We start from the raw sequence: 21181 nt of genomic DNA, 5'->3' as shown, positions 1-21181 counted from the left end.
AAGGTCTTGTTCCATGCTCTGCCACCAATTGTTCTGTTACCTCAGGCAAGTGGCATGCAGGAGAATTTTCTAGGGGCTTCTCTTCAGAGGATTTGAGTGATGAATTTTGGGCACTCAGACAACAAGGGGAATTCTCCAAGCAGAACATGGGCAGTGCTCACTCTGTTGTCTCTACTGAGTGCCACATACACACTCTGCCTCATTCCCTCTAGTTCCACTGGCAAGGCCAACATTGTGTTCACCATCCCTGACACCATCACTGAATGGAAAGCCAGCGTCTTCTGTTTGGAAAGGGAGTCTGGATTTGGTATCTCTGCACCCACCTCTCTGACAGCCTTCCAGCCTTTCTTTGTTGACCTGACCCTGCCCTACTCCATCATCCGGGGGGAAGACTTCCTCCTTAGAGCCAACATCTTCAACTACCTGGACATGTGCATCAAGGTATGTCCTCTTCTTCTCTCTCGATTAAATGTGTCCCCCACAACCTGGAAGATACCACATCCTTTCCAGGACACCTGTCTGCGTGGCTAAAACAAGCAGCAATGTGGCAAATTTGTTAAGACCTATCTACGGCAAATCAGCCTGGTTGTGCCAATCCTTGTGGGCCACTACAGAGCAGAGACAGAGCTTGCTGAATTGTGTTCTGGGAGTGGGATCTAAGCAAACCTCTGCTGGGAGTTGAAAAGACCAGAAATGTGGGTGTGTATGTAGCATCATTCATGCTTCAGGGTTCTTTACAGCTCTGTTGACTTTAGTGGGGCTACAGAGGCTGAAAGTCCAGGCAGGACCTGGGCCTCCCAAAGTGCAAACAAAGGGGCTTGCAGGTGAGGAGTTGAGCCTGGTCAGATCCTGACTCCTGTCTGGGGTGCAAGGTACAGAGAGCATCAGAATCACAGTGCTTGTATCCGTGGAGTATTTGCCTAGGCAGAGGCTCTGTACAACTTCTGATGGCTGGGGTAAATAGCCTGCACTTCTTGTGCCCCAGTCAGCAGCGTGGGGCAGAGCTTTCTGCCCTTCAGGACAGGAGGTGTAAGAGCTGTGTTTGAATGTGTTCTTTCCAGTTACCCATAGGGGAATTCTGCCTACCTCACCACCCTCAGGCAGAACCCATCCAATAACAGTGGGGTGCACCCACACTCCTCAATAGCTTACACACAGCTTAAAGGGGACCTGTGAAAAATATTTGTACCCTGCTTTTTTGCATTGTATCTAAAAAGCTAGACTTTTCCTCCCTGTTTTTTTTTTCTGCTTGATTTTAATATTAAATCATCAAGTCTCATTTTATCCTCCTTTTTGGTGGAGGTCTCAAAGGATAACTGGAGAACTACAGTGGGAACTTTCTTAGACTTTAATTAAAGAGGTGTGTTTGAATAATCGGAAAAATACTTTTCTCCTTAGACTCTTAACAATCAGTATGTTAAATAGATGTTAACAAACAAAAAGACCCCAGAGTTTTAAATCCTTTTCCTTTCCATCTCTTGTGATGTCATAATCCCTTTCCAGTTTTCCTAATAGTCCTGCAACAAAACATAGAAATCTAGAAATCAGAAAAATGTTTGGAAGAAAAAGTAACAACCCTTGGTGGCCTTCAATATAACCCGTAAAGCAGCAAAAAAGAGCCCAGGCAGTGGTTTCATATGCAGATCACCTGGAAGGCATTAACCCCTTTTGTACCAAGTGAGAGCATGGGTGCTGGTCAGTATATTAGGTTATTTACTGCCATGGTATATTTCATGTCCCTATGGATGGCTATTAGAGACAGGCAGAAGGGAGCTCTGTTTAAGGTGTCCTCTGAAGAGTGGCCCATCCAATACCACAGCATCCCCTGTCCCGGTTCTGCCCCATAGTGTTGGCATTGGATACCCACTGGAGACTGGTAGAAGGGAGTTCCTGTAATGCTCACCCTGTTTCTGTCAGACATAGCCTGCGCCACATCAGTATTTCTCTCTTGCTTTCAGGTTGGTATTTTGCTGGCCAATTCCCAGGATTACCAGGCTCAGCTCCTGTCCCCAAAGAGAGATGATGGATGTGTGTGCGCCAGTGAGAGGAAAACCTATGTCTGGAACATTATCTCCAAAAAACTCGGTAAGTTTCTGCACAACTTTCTGTCCTGTGACTGATGCTGGTCTATTCATGTGTCACCAAAAGCCCATCCCTAACCAGTCCATCTCCTGAGTCCATAGAGCTTGAACCTACATTGCCCCAAATTCATTTGCCTGGGAGGTGCTCTACAGAAAGCTGCATTGCCTTGCTCTTTCCATGTATAGAGCTCAGAGCTCCATCACCCCATGGCTGATCATAGAATCATAGGATATCCAGATTGGAAGGGACCTCAGGAGATCTAGTCCAACCCCCTGCTCAAAGCAGGACCAATCCCCAACTAAATCATCCCAGCCAGGGCTTTGTCAAGCCTGACCTTAAAAATATCTAAGGAAGGAGATTCCACCACCTCCCTAGATGATTAGGGGACTGGAACACATGACTTATGAGGAGAGGCTGAGGGAACTGGGATTGTTTAGTCTGTGGAAGAGAAGAATGAGGGGGGATTTGATAGCTGCTTTCAACTACCTGAAAGGGGGTTCCAAAGAGGATGGATCTAGACTGTTCTCAATGGTAGCTGATGACAGAACAAGGAGTAATGGTATCCAGTTGCATTGGGGGAGGTTTAGGTTGGATATTAGGAAAAACGTTTTCACTAGGAGGGTGGTGAAACACTGGTGACTAAACAGTCATCACACCAGCTGACCCACAGAGTCCCATACTGCAGCTTTGTCACATGTAGAGGTCAATTGCCAGAAGAAATCTGCTAACAGCCATCACGCTGGGCAATGGAGGTACCCTTTTCTCTTTATTGGGTGTTACTCCAGGTGATGTGACGTTCAGTGTTACTGCTGAGACCAAGAAGAGTGGTGGGAAGTGTGGGAACAGAACATCTGGGAAGCCGGAGATAGGGTGGAAGGACACCCTGATCAGAACCCTGTTGGTTGAGGTACAGTGGAAAGCTCTGGCTCTGTGTCTGAACATCCCTCCCTCCCATGAAGAGTACAGCAAGTATGCGTGAAAGCACGTCAGAGTATTTGAAGTGCCCTAAAGCGCACCAGGCTTGGGTCCAGTGTCAGCCAGCTGGGATAGGGCTGGGTGTTCAGTTTACAAATGATGCCCTCCCAACAACATTCTTGATGGCAGTGGCGAGTGTTTGGAGAACATGATGGAGGTCAGAGTGTGTGAGCCAGCCCATCCTGAAACCTCTCCCTACTTCTAACTGCAGTGCTGGAGAGTTTGTCCTGTCTGCTGCATTAGCCAGCCTGGGGTCAGACTGGCCATGCTGATGTAGCCACTTTGTAGGACAGGACTCCTTCTCCATTACCAAAATACCCTGTGCATGCATTCACTATGTTTGCATTCTGCACTTCGGCAGAGCTGAGACTGGGACCAGCATAGGTATGGTCCACAGAATGCAAATCCACCAGAAGAGTTAAAATAAATCTCTCACAGGCCTGTCAGAGCTCTGCTCAGCATTTCCTAGCCAAAAACTACATCTGACTCTATCTAACTAGCAAGCAATGGTATTAATAGGGCATCCAGCACCATGTTCAATCACTAGCCCTGCGTCTAGGACAGCTGTCCCCTGGCTGGCAGGAATATTACTATCCTGTATGTCATCTTAAACTGGGACATTCAGGGACTGCCAATAAAACCTTTGCACCCCACTACCCTATATATCAAGCTATATTACTCACAAGTGACAAAGCCCTTACTGAGTTACGTTGGGGGAAGTAAAGAGAGGGGAGGACTGAAGCAGATGGAAGAGAAATACAGTAAGTTTCCCCCACCCCCTTGTGTAATAGGGGGAGGGAGAATGGGAAAGACTCCACAGACCCAGAACCAATTGTCTAGAGCTCCCCTGAAGTTGCAGCCACATCATGGCTGTGTCTGGCCTCTAGAGTCTGGGTATAATACCCTGGTTACTTGACAGTATGGATACTGGGATGGCTTTTCATTACTGTCATTGGACCATTTTCTTTTGTGATGTTCATTCTGACATGCTGTATGTGTTTTCCTCTCTCCCCTCCACCGACCAGCCTGAAGGCATCGAAAAGGAGGTGACCCAGAGCTCCCTCATCTGCACAAAGGGTAAGGGCATCTCTCCAAATTCTGTACTTGTTGACTGGGACCAAAGCTCTTTCCCTCAGCACAAATTAATAATTTTGTAATTCCCTGACCTATCCCCCTTTCACTGAGGCACTGTACAGGTGGTACCTAGATGTGTGAGGAAGGATAGTCCAGGAGTTAGAGTGCTAGTCTGGCAGTGGGGTAATGAGGGTTCAATACCTTGCTGTGCCACTAACCTCCTGTGTGTGAGCTTTGGCAGGTCACTTAGGGTATGTCTACACTGCATACTAAGCCCAGGCTCTGACTCAGATTTGGGCCCAAGCCCCCCTTCTGTTCACATGCAAATCAGTCTGACTTGGGTACAGCAAGCACTCAGACCTGGCTCCTAGAACCCTGCTCAGGGGTGGGTCAGAGCCTGAGTCCTGCTGTGACTTGGGTCCATTTGCAGCGTGCAGTGCACAGGTCAAGCGGCAAACCCAGGTCAGAGTAGTGCAGGATGGATGCGTTAGCACAGTGCTGAGACCCAGGTCTGCCAACTGTAATCCCAGGCTTACAACGCAGGGTGGATGTTCTAGCACAGTCCCATGGAGCCGAGTTTAGTGTGCAGGGTAGACCTATCCCTAGTGTCTCTGTGTCTCAGTTCATTTAGTGGCATAACAGCACTTTCTAATAGTGCAGGGGGCCATATAGCTACCTAAGATACGTAGTTCACTGGGCCATTTCAGGCATGTGCTGGCCCCCCTGAAGGCATATTTGATTGATGTCTTCCCCTCAGAGTTTAATGTTTTAGTTTCCTTCTCCCAGTGAGGATGTAAGGTAGGGCTAGGAGTGGGAGAGAGACAGGGGAGCCTTAGATTGGATTTTGCCATGAAGCGTGGTCAGTAGCCAAGCTGCTGTGGAGGCTGTGGAAGACCACTTGCTAATGGAGGGAGCAGAAAATAGGACACTGACCCACACCAACTCCCCACATCAAGTGTCTTGCCAAGGAGGGTCCTTCAACCTGGGTTCCTGGCCACGACAAGTGCCATCGCAGCCTGTGAGCACTGGCCTTGCCTAGATACGTTGACTTCTGTGGACTGTGGTAACTTACATCAGCTGAGGATTTGCCCTGTTTTGTCTAGCTTTCACTGTATTCATTTTACTTTGTCTCCTTCACTGCAGCCTATTGTTAAGCTCATGGGGGCAACAGCAGCAGTTTCCATCTGCTGTTCCCCATTGTGGGTGTCTTCTGATGTTCATTCATTTTCATTTTTACAAGAAGTGCTTAGTTGCTATGATCAAAATTAATCTAATATTGTCCCCACAGATGCTGCAGCCACGGAACAGCTGTCTCTGAAACTGCCTGAAAACCTGGTGGAAGGATCAGCCAGAGCCTTTTGCTCTGTCACTGGTAAATCTATTCAGTTTTGTGTTGAGATTCTTGCATCTCAGGAAAGGCAAACTTCTGAGCAACAAGGCTTCTTCCTGCCTCTTTGAAAGTAAACATCCAGCTTTGCAGTGATAGAAGACACCCTCTTTGCCAGAACCCAGGTTCTGAATGGTGGGGATACTCCTTTCTTTTGGTATAAAGTGTTTATTGGCACTTGTTTGGGTTGACCCAATTCTTTGCCACTCATGCCTAATGCACCCATGCCAATAAAACCTTGGTGCCCCACCATCCTATATCCCAAGCTACATGACTCACAAGTGACAGAGCCCTTACTGAGTTATGCTGGTCCTCCCAAAATCATGCCAATAAACCCATTATGTCACCGCACCCCATCATGTGCTCTGTATGTGCCAGACTTTCTAGAAATACTATTTTAGCAATGTTGTAGCAAAGGGTTTTTTTTAAAGCTTTATTAAAATTCTTTTGTATCCCTCTGTGAGTTCAGTTATCCAGGCCACGGAAGGAGAACAAATTGAAATTAATACAATTTTAGAAACCACTAAATATTTCACCCAAATACCATTTGGAACTAAATAATTGCATTGCAGTTAAAGCCTGATACGTTGGGGTGTACCAAGCCTCAGAAACAATTGATGGGTGTCCCATAGAGGAACTAAGAAATCCTTCCCCTGAAGTGTTATGAAGCAGGGTTCCCAAAGTTTTTCATAGTGGGGGTAATATTTTAGTACAGAGACGGCCTCCTGGACACTTTTCCCCCTTACCTGATTCCTGATCGCCGAGATACGCTTCTCCATCTCATGCCCTCCCTGTGGCAGCTACAGCAGTTTCTCACATGGCGAGGTAACACTGGGAAAGTACTTGATGCATTTCAGCTTTCTCTTAATGCATTTTAACAGCTGGAAATAAAGAGAAAATGCTTGTGGCATGTGACCAGCCAGCTCTTTATGGACAATCAGCAAGGGCTGCGGAGACCACAGTTTGGAAACTTGCGCTCTGAAGTGCCCATTTCTAGCGCTGTTGGGTTGGAAGTTCTTAAACCTGCCCAGGGCTCTTTTGCCCAGGCTGTACTGACAACTGTAACTTTCTTGGGATAAGGAAGAAACCTTTCTTGGTGGTGTGTTCTTTTTGTTCTTAAATAAAAACCAGCTGTTTGAAGCTTTGCAGGCATTTGCCGTGTTCAAGATATTTCTGGTGCAGATTATCTGGCAAAGTGCAGGTGTGGCGGGCAAAAGGGCATGAGGTGTGGGGGTTTCTTGTTTGGGGTTTTTTGCTGTCTTCTACTTTAGAACAGAACAAATCTGTCCTCCTGTGCTCGGGACTCAAGGATTACTGAGAAAAGCAGTGGTAGAATCTCTGCAGCCAGGGGTTAATTCTAGAATCTCTGCCAGGGTCTTGAGGGGCCCTGACTATTGTACTGATGTTACTGTTCTGTAGTACATATTAACTTTGCAGATTCTGATGTTGGCTCTGAGTGAAACTCACTCCCTATGTCTCTATTCCCAGGTGATATCCTGGGCACAGCCATGCAGAACCTGCAGCAGCTCCTCCAGATGCCCTTTGGCTGCGGGGAGCAGAACATGGTCCTGTTTGCCCCCAACATCTATGTCCTGGATTATTTGAATAAGACGGGGCAGCTGAGTGAGGAGACCAAATCCAAGGCCATTGGATACTTAGTCAGTGGTGAGGGGCCTCTCCTTAACTTGTGACACCCTCCTGCCTCCATTGATAGCATGCACTACAAAGTTACCCTGGTAACTCTACATTTTTCATTTAACTAAGCACACTGAACCATGTAGCTGCCTTGTAATACCCTGCTGACCTGCTTGCTCCTGCAAAACAATTGGTAGTTCTGCTTGAAATTGTAACTAGCATCATCCTGCCTCTTCTATCCCCTCCCCACCCAGCTTTTCACCTTGTTTGAGGTTCACTCCTTTTATGTCTTGTCTTCCTGCCCCTTCCACATGGCTGTTTTTTGTTTTCAGTCCTTAGTACGCTCCCCTTGCTCCTTTCCCCCAGGCTTTGATGCCAAGTCAATGTTCTTCTGCTCCCCTCAGTCCCTCAGACTCATCCGCATTTGATTCCTTTAATTGGGGTTCTGGATTTATTTGATGGCAAATTAAAATGGGATTTTGTTGGTGTTAATCAGGGAACATTTCCTCCTCCTTGTGTGTTTTCAGGGTACCAGAAGCAGCTGTCATACAAACACCCGGATGGATCCTACAGTGTCTTTGGGACCAGAGATAAGGAAGGAAACACATGGTGAGAGCTGAGAAGCTGGCTGAGGCCTAGGCTGGTAATGAATACATGAGCTGCAGATGAAAGACACACACTAAATAAATCAATCACACACATAAAGAGCATGGACTAGAACTTTAGTTCTACAGCTCTAAGTACAGCCATCTCTACCAGTGATGCTAAAGGAGAACTCTCTTAGCTGCTACTGGCAGCAGGTCCCTTTTTCTTCTCTGTAGATTCACCCACTTGAGGTGACATGATCATACACATGCACACAAAGCCAACATTTTACAGACAGATTAAAGAAAATGTTCTATCCCATCATCTGTCGCTCATTCCCCTCCTGGTCTGTGTGTAGGAGGGGAAGGGACCTGCATTGCATTTTGACGCTGTAGACTCCAAGTGACTGCTCATATCTGTGTTGTTCTCCTCCCAGGCTCACCGCATTCGTATACAAGTCATTTGCACAAGCCAAGCGCTATATCTTTATTGATGACAGTGTCCAGTCCCAAACTCTGATCTGGCTCTCAAGCAAACAGAAGACAAATGGTTGCTTCCAAAGTGTTGGGAAACTCTTCAACAATGCCTTGAAGGTGACACATTTCTACTCCCTGCCAAACTTCCTGTCCTGCCACTGGGAAAGCACTTTCTTACCACTACCAAATAGCATCCTTAATCCCCAATTCTGTCCCTTCCCCTGGGATAACTCTTCAGACATACACAAGTAATAATGTCAAAATTTAATGGGTTTCATTTTCCAAAGCATATCTCTGGTCTCACAAATCTGTTTTCTTTCCCCAATCTCCCAGCTCCTACACTCTGTCCCATCCACTACGGATGTGCAAAGTTGAAGTTCTTTGCTTGCTGGCAGATAGGGGCTCCTCTCCCACATCCTCTAAGGCAAGCAGCTGCCCCTATGAGATGTTGCTAGGCTCGTTCTTCTTCCTTAAGAATTGCTTCCATAGCTGGCTAGGCTCTTCATTGTAAAGAAGAACTCGGCCTGCAATAGAAGCAGAGCCAGTCCGATGTGACCAGCAAACACTGGTGATCAGTTTGAGAACTGTTATCCTGAACTCCCTGTCCAGGCATAACAGGGTAATAACACAATATGGGAACCACTTTGGTGTAGTAAGTCAGTGAAACAGTCCAGGGGGAGGAGAAGGAGGTCCCTCCCCCTGGAATGACTAGTTCTGTTGTGTGTTTTATTCAGGGAGGAGTTGACGACGAGCTTTCACTCACAGCCTACATCACCACGGCTTTGCTTGAGGCTGGACACCCCAGCTCGGTAAGGATCCCTTCGCTATGATTGTCCTGCTGTAATTTGTTTCAGTCAATTGGCTTGGCCCCAGAATGTGTTACAAATTGCCTGGGTACTGGAAGTGATGACCCACAGGGACATGTCTGCATGGAATGTGTATGCATTCACCGCTGTTAATAAAGAAAAGGGGCTACATACTATCCACAGTCTTCAAGCAGGAATTCCACTGCACTCAATAGGGTCTAGGGCAGGATATGGCTCAGTGTAACTTCTGATTAAATGAAATGCTAGATGTGCCTACAAACTCGCCAGGCTCTTGTGCTTGTATTATATCTCAGCCTCAAACATGAGTCACTCAGGACCAGGAGAAAGTTCAGGGCAGACCCATGAAACATCTAAATGGGCCTGTTATCTCATGTATCTCTGAATATGTGCAGAGGTGGAATAAGCTCCAGTTCTGATGAATGATACACATGCTGCAACCAGTTAAAAATGTAAAAGTCCATTAAAGTGAGGGACCCGTTGTGTCTTGCTTTACAGTGGTTGGCGTAAGGGAGAGCAGAGGTTGGGCCTTAGACCCTAACATGTCAGACTTCCTGACTTGTATTTTCCATACATTTTCGTAGCAGGTGTTCTGTTTCTGTCTGAGGAGCTTGCTTCCTCCTGGCCTATATTCTGCAGCAGTGAAGACATGGAGTCAAATTGTGATCTCCATGATGTTGGGGTAACTTCATTTACTTCAGTGTAAATTCAGGACAACACCACAGATGTCAATGGATTGACACTGAAGGCACTCAGACCAGAATCTGACCCAAAATGTTGAGTTTGTCCATTACAATAGAATGTGATATTACCAATGGAAGTTTAATAACTTATTTTAGAGCTAAGAAGAAGCAGTGGGCTGGAAGGGGGATAGAATGAGCTCTCATTTATACTCAAATTTTAACGTCAATAATGAAACCAAAGACACTCCTGTTTTATGGTAACAACAAGGAGTCTGGTGGCACCTTAAAGGCTAACAGATTTATTTGGGCATAAGCTAAATCTGGGCATAAATCTGTTAGTCTTTAAGATGCCACCAGACTCCTTGTTGTTTTTGTAGATACAGACTAACACGGCTATCCCCTGATACTTGACTGTTTTATGATGCTTCCCTAGTCTGAAAATCCCTGTTTCAGAGATTTCATGCTGCCCCTCCTGCAGTCCTTTTGGACCTAGAAGGTTCCATGTTCTCTGCAGTGATGGTGGCCAGATAAAGTGAGCCTGGAATATTCTGGAACAGAACGAACACACGCACACGCGCACACACACACGCATCTAATTTATTTCTTTATAGCACCCCGTGGTCCGAAATGGCCTGTTTTGCTTGGAGGCTGCATCTGGAGAGGAAATCAGCAAAGTTTACATCCAGGCACTCCTGGCCTATATCTTCTGCCTGGTCGGCAATGAGGGGAAATGTGACTTCTTCTTGAAGGAGCTGGACAAATCAGCTAAGAAAGTTGGTGAGTGTCACCTAGTTTTTCTGGGACATTGGCACTGATGGCAGATGAGCCTACCTAGATGATACTGCCACCTTTAACTGTGTTCAAATCTAGAAACCACGGTAACTATCTGTCATGGAGTTTGACTCATTAGAAATACATAGGGAGATAGGCAGGCCCAGAGGTAGGCCAGTTGAAATGGGGATGCTGTGAGGATCTGTGGTTTTGTTTTTAACACACAACCCAGATTGACCCTCCTCCCTTCATATTGAAGGAGCCCTTGACTGTCATGTCCACCTCCCTACCTCAACCAGGCTTCCCAAGCTCCCCTCCTGCATGCACCTGTTTGCACACTAGATGTCCAGTATTATGTAATACTTTGACACCAAACTTTTTGGTTATCAACGATGAGAATTTACTGGGCCTGATTCGGACCTCCCTTTCACTGATGCAAATCAAAGGTAGCTGGAAGGAGAGAACTGGGACCAGTGTCTCTCTCTCTTGCTTTAGTTCTAGCCTTTCCGCTCAATCTATCTGTCTTATCTTTTTATGTGACTATCCTGTAGAAAGAGTGACAGCTTGTGGCATACAAATATAATTGCAGTCTAATCCCAATATCCCTAAGGCCAGATGGATGAGTAACTGCTCCTGCAGAGTAGTCTGCTGGAATATTGTGTTCAGTTCTGGTCCTCCCTGTCTCAAAAAGGATCTAGCAGAAATACAGGGGGTTCAGAGATAAAAGACAAAACTGACCAGAGGAATGGAATGATTTCCATTAGAAGGCAGATTGAAAAAAACCAGAGTATTTAAAGCAGAGACAGAAAGAGGAGAAATAAAAGAATGAAATGGAGAAGGTAGATTGTGTGCTTCTGTTCTGACTTTTTCATAATACCTGACTAAGGGAACATTCAATGACATTGAAAGGCAGAAAATTTAAAACTGATAAAAGGAAATTCTTATTAATAGAACACATAATTAGTACATGGAACTCATTGCTACTAGAGCCCATTGAGGCCTAGAACTTATCAGGATTCATAAAAAATCAGAAGCGTATATGGACAATGAGAATATCCACAGTTACATTAGGTAGGATTTAAAAAAATCCCCAACGTTTGAAAGGGATTAAATTGTTATATTTCAGGGTGTAAGAGTACCCATACCTAAGGAGGGTTAGGAAAAAACTTCTTCATGGGTAGGTTATTCCATAACTGCCCAATTTGAAATTTTCTTGTACCTTCCTCTGAAGGTGGCTAGCTTTGGTCACGGTCAGACAGGGTACTGGACGAGATGGACCACTGGGTGGGTGTGGCATAGCAGTTCCTCTGTTCTCCATGACCAGAGCTTCAGTGAAACATCAGGAGATTTAACCAACTATCAGATAATGAATAGTTGAAGTTTGACTGCACAGAGCAATCTCCCTCAGAGCCCCAAAGCCAGCCTCCTTTGACTCCCTGCTCACCTCAGGGAAGGACGATGCTGGAATCAGGAATGGAGCTTGCAGGATTTAGCACCTGGTCCACCAGACCTAGCCTTTGCAGTTCTACCAGTCCTATAGAGAGCCAGGGAGCAGGAACCAAATTTTGCCCTCCTTTACATCTGTAAATCAGGAGTAACTGGATTTATTGGAACTGGCAAAGGGACAGAAAAAGGCAACAAAAATGATGAGGGGTATGGAATAACTTCCATATGAGGAAAGATTAAAGACTGGGACTGTTCAGCTTGGAGAAGAGACCACTGAGGAGAGCTCTGATAGAGAACTATAAAATCATGACTGGTGTGGAGAAAGTGAATAAGGAAGTGTTCTTGTTGTTTACTCCTTCACATAACACAAGAACCAAGGATCACCCAAAGAAATTAATAGGCAGCAGGTTTAAAAAAACAGAGGGAAGTATTTATAGACAAAACACAGTCAACCTGTGGAATGTGTTACCAGGGGATGTTGTAGAAGCCAAAAGTATAACGGTACGAAAAAGGAGGAGGAGAGGTTCATTGATGGCTATCAGCCAAGATGGCAAGGACCCAACCCTATACTCTGAGTGTCCCTAAACCTCTGACTGCTAGAAGCTGGGACTGGATGACAGGGGATGATGGATCAGTCAATAGTTGTTCTGCTCTGTTCATTCCCTCTGAAGCATCTGGCCCTGGACAGTGTCAAAAGACAGGATACTGGGCTAGATGGACCATTGGTCTGACCCAGTATGGCCTTTCTTATGTTCCTATGTTCAGTGGAGTTTCTCTGGAGTTACACCAGTGTACATAAACAGATCTGGCCAGAGGACTGAGAAATAAACGTTTATGCCCCCTACTGGAGTGCACAGCACTGAGTTTGTTCTCCACGGCCCTTTCTGCAGAAAGAAATGCTGGGTCTACACTATACACTACTGCTGGTGTTTGTGTAGTGTGTGTGTGTGTGTGCAGCTGCATATCACAGTGAAAAGAAGGCTGCATCCACACTGTAGTGTGTAGTTACATGTGTCAGTGAAAGGCTCTCATGGTGAGGTTGGGGAAGTGGGGGTAGGGGGCGCTGCTCCCTGCAGCCAGATCCATTCACTTATGATGAGGAAAAGCACCAGCAACAGGTAGCTGGAAGAGCCTTTCTTTGCTGCCTCGCCCCTGCCAGAACCTTTCCCCACTGCCTGTGTCTTTGCTGCTGGAGTGTTTCCCCACTTCAGGGAGAGAGGCAGTGGAACACTGCATTGTGGGAGGCACGGCTTGGGCAAGTAGAAAGCCGTGTAGGGTAAGTACGCAGGTACGTACCCATAGCTTTCAAGTGTGTCTGTACTCTGCTCGCGTAACCAGTGCCTCTCTGCCTGCACCGCTATTTATCTCTATGCTAGGGGAGCTAGCCATCTTTGTACTCTGCATGCCGCCAAAAGAAGACATACCCAAAGAGACTGGGACTGGATCTTCTGCATGGCAGCACACACTACTAATTACTAAGCTGCTGTTCTGGTTCTTCACAATCTCCTTTCTGTTCTCAGGTGGCTCAGTGCACTGGGAGCGGGAGGTAAAGCCTCCTGCAGAAACGTTCCCCTCTTTCTATTCCCGTGCCCCCTCTGCTGAGGTTGAGATGACTAGCTATGGGCTGCTGGCAGTGCTCCACAAACCCAAACGAGCTCCAAAGGACCTAACATTCGCCTCCCAGATTGTGAAGTGGATCATCAGACAGCAGAATTCCAATGGGGGCTTCTCTTCCACTCAGGTACAGCAGCTACTTTCTGCCCTCTAATCTCACACCCAGGAAATCTCAGGCAGCTGCTCACATAAGCCAGCTGCATTAGAGATTGAGAGAGAGCCAATGGGACTGTGATTAAAGAGATCCATTGGCCACTTTCTCCCACAGATAGTCCAGGCCCTATTCCAAAAGCTGGAGTAGCAGCTATGAAGGGATGGCAGGCTTCCCCACACCCTGCCAGCTGGTTAGGGGTTTGATGATCTGTTCCCCTAGCCTCAAGCTCTACATACATAGTGCTAATGCACTCAAGCCTGTTGCAGTGTGTGTGTGTGAGGTGAGTAAATGTCATCTGTGGGGGGAGCAGAACGTCAGAGTTGAGTTCTGCTGTCCAGAAGACAATCTGGTTCTAAATGTGCAAGGGTGAAAGTCACATGGCAGCAACTGAATAGCAACGGGTACAGTTAGATCTTCACATGGGTAGGAGTTCAGAGAATTCCATTCGTCCCTGGTTCTCAGCATATTACTGATGTGTGTATGATTTGCTATCAGGCGCACCTGGTGCAGTGAAGCGTTCTGGAGGTGTGCCCTAATGCTCTACAGGACTCCGTTTCCAAGACGAACTGGGATGGGTTTGGGCTAGAGGCAGGGGTGAAAGTAAGTCTTGGGACTCACTGATATGGGGCTGGCTGGGGCCGGCTCTGGCTCCTGGAAGGGGCGGGGCCTCGGGCGGAAGGGACGGGGCTGGGGGAGGTCAGAGCCAGCCCCGGCCCACCCTATACCGGCAAGTGCCTCCTTCCTCCTCCCCGGGGTAACAGCAGCAGCCGGGGCCTCTGGCAGCGGTTTAAAGGGCCCAGGGCGGTAGCGGCAGCTGGAGCCCTGGGCCCTTTAAATCGTCCCGGGAGCACCACTGCCGCTTCCCCAGGGCTCTGGCAGCAGGGCTCCAGCCGCCGCTACTGCCCCAGGCCCTTTAAATTGTCCCCGGAGCCTGCCAGAGCCCTGGGGAAGCAGCGGCAGGGCTCCGGGGACGATTTAAAGGTCCCAGGGCTCAGCCACTTCCCCAGGCCCTTTAAATCACCTCCCCAGCCTCGCCGCCACTACCCCAGGGCTCTGGCAGCACGGCTCTGGCAGCAATTTAAAGGGCCAGGGGCTCCAGCTGCTGCTGGGAGCTGCAGGCCCTTTTAAATTGCACCTGGGGAAGCCAATCCACCCCAGTACAGCGCACCGGCTCTTGCTGGTACACCCTACCAGGGCGTACCAGCTTACTTTCACCTCTGGCTAGAGGTCATCTGCACTGAAATCTTCTGAGCCATGAAATGACTGTGGTCTGTATTGAAACCATGTGTTTAATAACCCAATGCAGTATCCCAACACAGAGTGTCTGTACTTCACAATTATTCTACACTTTTTCAGGATACGGTTATTGCTCTTCAAGCACTGGCTGATTATGGTGCAGCAACCTACTCTGAGATTGGCCAAAACACAGTTAAAATCAGCTCCAGCAAGCCTTTTGAGAAGGTCTTTGAGGTGAATAGCCAGAACAGGCTACTGTTGCAGCAGAGTTCCCTGCCTGATGTCCCGGGGAATTATACCCTGGAAGTGAATGGCAATGGATGTGTCTTTGTGCAGGTAAGTGCTCACCCTACCCTTTAGTGTGTGGCTTCTTCAGCACATAATACAGCCTTTCTTCTTTTGTGTCCGTCTCTGCTGTCCAGTGTGTGTCTCTCTCTTCCCCGCTCCCCCACCTCTCCAGTTGTTTCTTTTCTTAAGACTCTTTTTGGACAAATATATCAACTTCTTAAAGTCCAGTTCAGAAAGAAAGAAAGAATTGGCCCTTGGTGTTTTTTTTCTCTGTATCACACGTGATTAGTTTTTTTCTCGGGTGATGACTAGTAACTGGAGATGTGTCAGATGCAAACATCCTCCTCTTTATTTGTAAAACTTGAGTTCCAGTTGAAGGAGTATGGTTTGTCTATCTGTCAGTCATAGGGCTTTATACTGCTGCCCGTCTTTGTAGTATCCAACTGCTTCTATGTCAAATCAATAGCAATCTTCCTATCTGGGGTAAAAATCTGCCTGGAATATTTTAGTTTGAGTGGTTGGATAGGTAAACGTGTTAGGTATTTTCAGGGATTTTTTTTTGGTAGGCATTTGTTTGGTAGATGAGGGCTATCCGTGTTGAGAGTGTCACTGTTGCTATAGTGGAAAGATTTCTTTTTTCGAAGAGGAAGGTTTTTCAGGATTTCCTAAAGATGGTCAGGCTCTAGATTCACCTGATCTCCTCTGGCAGTTTATCCCAGAGCCAGTTCCCTTTGACTGACCATGTCTTGTCCCCAGCTCTCACATCCTTCACTCCGGGCTTTTCTGATTTGCATCCTCCCAGAGGAGCCCATCTTCCCAGCAGAAAACACATCAGAATTCAGTCCTTAAGCTGTGGTCTTCAGACTGCAACACAGGAATGGGAGGCAGAAGAGCTGGGTCCTCTTCCTGTCTCTTCCACTGACTCACAGAGTGACCTTGAGTAAATCACTGCAACAAGGATCATCCACAGGAAAAGCTCTAATGAAGCAGTGCAGCATCAAATGGGTGGGAAAAATGCCATATGATGCAGCCAGAACTGGGAGCACAAGCATTATGAGGTCAAAACCCAAAGAGCTGCTACAGTTTATAATGGCTAACTCTGAGAGGCCAAAACTCTGTGCACCTCTCTTTAGAAACATTTCATCCATTAAAATAGCAGCTGCCAAGAGGTTAACAACAGAAGCATTTTGGAATAGTACTGCCCCTTTTGTTCCTGCTGAGTGGCTGCACCTTGAATCTTAACCCATATAATGTGCTAGTCATGGTGAAAGGATCCTCCTAGACAAACGTCAGACTAAAGGCGAACAAACTTTGAACCCTACTTTGCCATCTCCAGACAACACAATCAATGAGAGGAAGGATGATGATGTGATTAATGCACTGGATTTGGGGGATTTGGGTTGAATTCCTGGCTTTGGCAAAGCTGTCTATGTGACTTTGGGCAAGTCACTTAATTTCTATGTGCCTCAGTTCCCACCTGTAAAATGGGTATTATTACAACCTGGTGCAGTACCCTGTATAGTCATCAGCCTGTTGTGCGTGGGCCCAAGCCAAGCCAATTGGATCTGGGTAGAGTCTAGTCACTGTTTCTAGCTGTGAGACTCCGCAGCACATTCAGAAGCTCAGATCTGTTGGGACATGGGGTGCTGCCGTCCAGCTGTCCTAGATCCTGAAACCTCTCACGCCTCCCAAGTGCTTACTTGTACTCTGTCAGAGTCCCAGCTAGGCTGAGGCTCTCTGGGCTTCTACTGGGTCTCTGGCAGGAAAGTAAGGAACACAGGCTTAGCAAAGATGTTACTTAACCATCATGGCTTTACTTTTAAAGCATTCAAGAGTTACAGATCTTTGAAAATAACAGAAGCCCTGAGATGCACTGTCCCTAGTCGGATCTCATCCCTGGTTTGTCAGAGTTTCAGGCTAAGCAGAGTCTCTCCTGCCCTCTCTTTCAAGCCCTTCTTACATGTTGCAGTGGATGGGCCCCTACACAGAGCAGAATCTTTCTCTTAAATAGGGCCATGACTCTGAGCCATATGCTCGAACTGAGATGCTCCAGATTCCCCAGTCATGCTTGCCCCCTACCCTTGTACGTCCAGCGTAGAGAAACCATTGTTCCATGGGGTTGGACCAATAGTTCAGTCATTCAGAATCAGTAGCCCCAGATGACTCTCAGCAATGGTCCTTCAGCAAGGAGCTGGGGCAGCTGTCTGGAATGCAGTACAACAGGCTACCCTTGCACAAGTCCGGACTAGTGTTCAACACATAGTGTGCAATAGAATTCATAATCTGATCCAGACATATCCTACTCAGTCACAGTGATAGCATTTCCCTACTTCACAGAATTTATAAGATGCAGATACATTGGTGATGAACCCTATAAGTCCCTAGGCAGGTAAAAAAGCTAATGGGGATTGACATGGTTTTTTTTCCCCACACTTCTGACTGGCCACTTGGTGGCACACTTATTCCTTACATTGTTCAGTTGTGGGGAAGGGAAGGTTTTTAATGTTATTGATGGAGAGCTTGGGGAGTTGGTGCATTCAGTCAGGATTTCTCCAGTCCATGGAGCAAAAAAGGGGTTGTTAGGCACCACAACAGGTGGGTCAATAGCTCAAATTGATTTCTAATTTTCATGACCATTTTTCATCTGTTCCAGACAACACTGAGATACAACATCCTTCTTCCCAAGAAGACTTCTGGGTTCTCTCTCTCAGTGCAGACGGCAAATGCTTCCTGTGCAGACAGTTTCCGGGCAAAGTTTGACATCGTCCTCTCAACCAGGTAACCTCCTTTCAGTTGCCTGGATGACAAGAACTGGCTGGTTAAGAAGCGATGGCTTTTGAAAGAACAGATTACAAATATTAAAGGGCTGTTAGATGGTCTGTATAAAATTCCCCCGGGTATTAATCGCCTTGGTTTGCTAGACACTTATCCCAAACCCCAGGGATACCCCCTCTTTCTAGACAACTGTCCCTCCCTGGAGATACTTGTCCCCTTCTTGGACATTTATCTTTGGTCATTTCTGCACCTCTTCCATGTTAATAAATGATTAGCAATTACATGCAATTCAAAAAGGCCTTTGCAGGCTGTGTGCACTCTGGAGCCGAAGGTGTTGTGTTTCCTCCACATTCATGGTCCAGAATGACCCAGTCACTCTCATTTCAGTTATGCCGGGAACCGCAATATCTCCAACATGGCCATTATTGACGTCAAGATGCTCTCCGGCTTCGTACCTGTCAGTTCATCCCTGCAGAAGGTAAGGAATGGCAGTTACATGAATAAGCCATCTCAGGGAAAGGAGGGGGTTACAGAATATTACAATATGGACTGGATAAAAAGAGGGGCCTGGTTAGCACTGAAAAAACTACTTTCCTAGGGATTTTAATGTGTCTGTAGCACTTGACTAGATTATGGATTCTCAGTCTGGGGGGTCACACCCTCCAGGAGTCCTGAACAGGGGTCAGGGTGTCACAACTACCCTGTTTCCTGTATTGCTAAATTGGAGGGAGCTCCCAGATAGAGCCTGGCTAAATGGGAGTGAGATTCAGGGGAGGGAGGTGTCCTAACATGGACAAGGTTGAGGATCACTGGATTAGATTAACCAACTGGAATTCCAAACTGACTGTCTCTTGTATAACTGTCTAGATATGTGCATTTCCCGACAAAGCCACTGAACACATGGGTCTCTATCAAGTGATTATTTTGATTGACCCATGCTAGCCATTAGATAACACTTTGGCTCAGTCATTTACTGCAGATTCTGGGGTGTCTTGCTTTCAGTGATTATTAACATTTGAATGTTTCCCCCATTTCCTCGCCTAAAGCTCCGTGAGGATCAGAATGTGATGCAGGTAGAAACCAAGCAAAACCACGTCCTCCTCTATCTGGAGAATGTGAGTTCTGGAAAATCAATTCTTTGGTTTGGGTTTAGCAGGTTTTAATTTTGCATAGAAGATACACATATGTGGAGTGGCTACGTATGTGATAAACTGCATTGATCATGCACCTTTGCCCATTAATCCATCTACCCTGAAACTATTCTAACATTCCAAACCCCTCAGCAGCTTCCAGCAGCCTCCTGTTCTTTTATTCCAAATAAAACACACTAAAAATGTTTCCTCCTTTCAGCCACTGACTGCTGGGGGCCAGGGAGCAACCTCCCCAGTGGGCACACACCTCCACTAGGGGGTTTCCCCTAAAGCAGCTGGTTCTGGCCACCAGCACAGGCAGGATACTGCACTAGCTGGAGCACTAGTTTTATCTGGTCTGGAAATGTTGATGTCCCTTCTCCTCCTCATAATTGCTGCGTAGAGAATTTCCCCCTTCCCTCCAATCAGATTGCACCTGTCTGAGGACTGGAGCTAGCAGGACACAGTCCTGCCCCAGAAGCAGCTTTTTCTAGTCAGAAAAACATGCTGCATCTTTAAAGTTGATTCCCTTGAGGCCCTGCAGGACTAGTAATGGGAGCGTTTACACCATTGGAAAGGGGAGATTCCCAGCTTCTCCGTGGGATGCACACCCTCCCTGCTATACTTGGAGGGACTGCACGGCATTAGATTTCAATGCCATGACCATTTGGGATTTAGAAAGGTCATTTTTAGATGTTGGTTTTGCTTCCTCTCAGCCCTGTGTAGTGGGACTCATGATGACTGAGGATCCCAGCCATACAGGAAGGAGAGGAAAATTAGAACCAATAACGTTTTTTAAAAAACTTTCTAAGACTGTTTCTAAAATGACTGATGGGTGCCAGGGCTGGAGTGCATCATACACACAGGAGATGTGTGTGTTGGGAACCCACCATAGCTCAGCAGTCTCTGGGGTTGACCCTCTACAGAGGAGTCAGTGTTCTATGAATAAAAGCTGATGCCCATCTCTGTCCCCCCCACCCCTGTTCCCAGGTCTCACGGAAGACTATCAGTTTCTCTTTCTCAGTTGAACAAGACCTTCCTGTGTCCAACATCAAACCAGCTTCAGTGCTGATCTACGATTACTATGAAACAGGTAGGAGGGCTTTGTTTAGACCACACACCGGGAGGCGGGGAGTGTCACTGCATTTATTAAAACTGATGGAGGGCCGTTACAATTGGGAGGCTGATGGGGCCTTGGAACTCAATAGGGGTTTGAGCCAAACCTACTCAAGTCAATGGAGAGACACCTGTTTACTTCAGTGAGCTTTGGCTCAGGCCATAGGTGCTGAATGTGCATGATAAGCCTGCTCTGGAATAGGTGATGGACTAGAACTGGGAAGATTTCAAGTAGATCCATTTTGAGCTTCTATGGATCAGGGATACTCCACAGGGAGGGGAGGGTTTGTGTGATGGGCATCAGAGATGGAATGACTTCTTACTGCAATGGGAATGTTCCCATCTCTTCCAGACGAGAATGCTGTTGCAGAATACAAGTTACTCTGCAATGAGACTACCCCTGAAAGCATCTAATAGCCTGGGAAAGGTAAGTGAGAGCTGGAGACACTGAGCAGATACAAAGAGAATGTGGTGAGTGGAGAGCAAGAAGAAAGGTGAGGTAAGTGGGGAGCTGCACTGAGTAGATGAACGGAGGTGGGGTAAACAGGTGGATAGAAATTCCTGTAGGTTAGGGTATCTAGTCTCCACCAGCCTGATCAAAGAGTAGGGAGACAAGGTTGTTTTCATTTAAGAGCCCAATCCTGCCGGATGTCAAGTTCCCAAAATTGATGGGAGTTGGGGGCACTCAGCAGTTCCCAGGGAGAACTCTGCCCTCTGCAGCATTGGAGCCCAAGTGCATACAATCAGATAGATGGAAAATGGCTGAAGAGTATTATATAAGCGCTACCATCTTCCAAAATGCAGTGCTTTTCGTATTAGCTGTTTCACTGAGATCAGCCCTTCAAAGCCTGCCTTTTCCAGGTACCCACCTGGCCATTTCACAGGGAGCTGGGACTCCTGAAAATTCCATTTCTAGCCAGTGAATCAATG

General features: G+C 46.9%; 1 protein-coding gene across 1 annotated transcript in view; it reads left to right on the top strand.

Moving 5' to 3' along the window:
* The window catches only part of LOC144259196 (ovostatin-like), a 51165-nt gene extending 30500 nt beyond the window's left edge, over positions 1-20665 (top strand). The window contains exons 19-35 of the mRNA XM_077807379.1: positions 213-441; positions 1959-2085; positions 2868-2989; positions 4083-4134; positions 5420-5503; positions 7007-7183; positions 7681-7762; positions 8175-8331; positions 8949-9023; positions 10333-10498; positions 13459-13679; positions 15063-15278; positions 17884-18008; positions 18393-18483; positions 19052-19120; positions 20126-20228; positions 20604-20665. Coding sequence (XP_077663505.1) covers positions 213-441; positions 1959-2085; positions 2868-2989; positions 4083-4134; positions 5420-5503; positions 7007-7183; positions 7681-7762; positions 8175-8331; positions 8949-9023; positions 10333-10498; positions 13459-13679; positions 15063-15278; positions 17884-18008; positions 18393-18483; positions 19052-19120; positions 20126-20228; positions 20604-20665 — 2158 coding nt within the window. The remainder of the gene's footprint in view (positions 1-212; positions 442-1958; positions 2086-2867; positions 2990-4082; positions 4135-5419; positions 5504-7006; positions 7184-7680; positions 7763-8174; positions 8332-8948; positions 9024-10332; positions 10499-13458; positions 13680-15062; positions 15279-17883; positions 18009-18392; positions 18484-19051; positions 19121-20125; positions 20229-20603) is intronic.
* Positions 20666-21181: the final 516 nt, after the last annotated feature.

Source organism: Eretmochelys imbricata, chromosome 1, assembly GCF_965152235.1.
Source record: "Eretmochelys imbricata isolate rEreImb1 chromosome 1, rEreImb1.hap1, whole genome shotgun sequence".
Taxonomy (NCBI): Eukaryota; Metazoa; Chordata; order Testudines; family Cheloniidae; genus Eretmochelys; species Eretmochelys imbricata.
The sequence above is the reverse complement of the archived record's forward strand: the minus strand, read 5'-3'. Positions and strand labels throughout refer to the sequence as shown.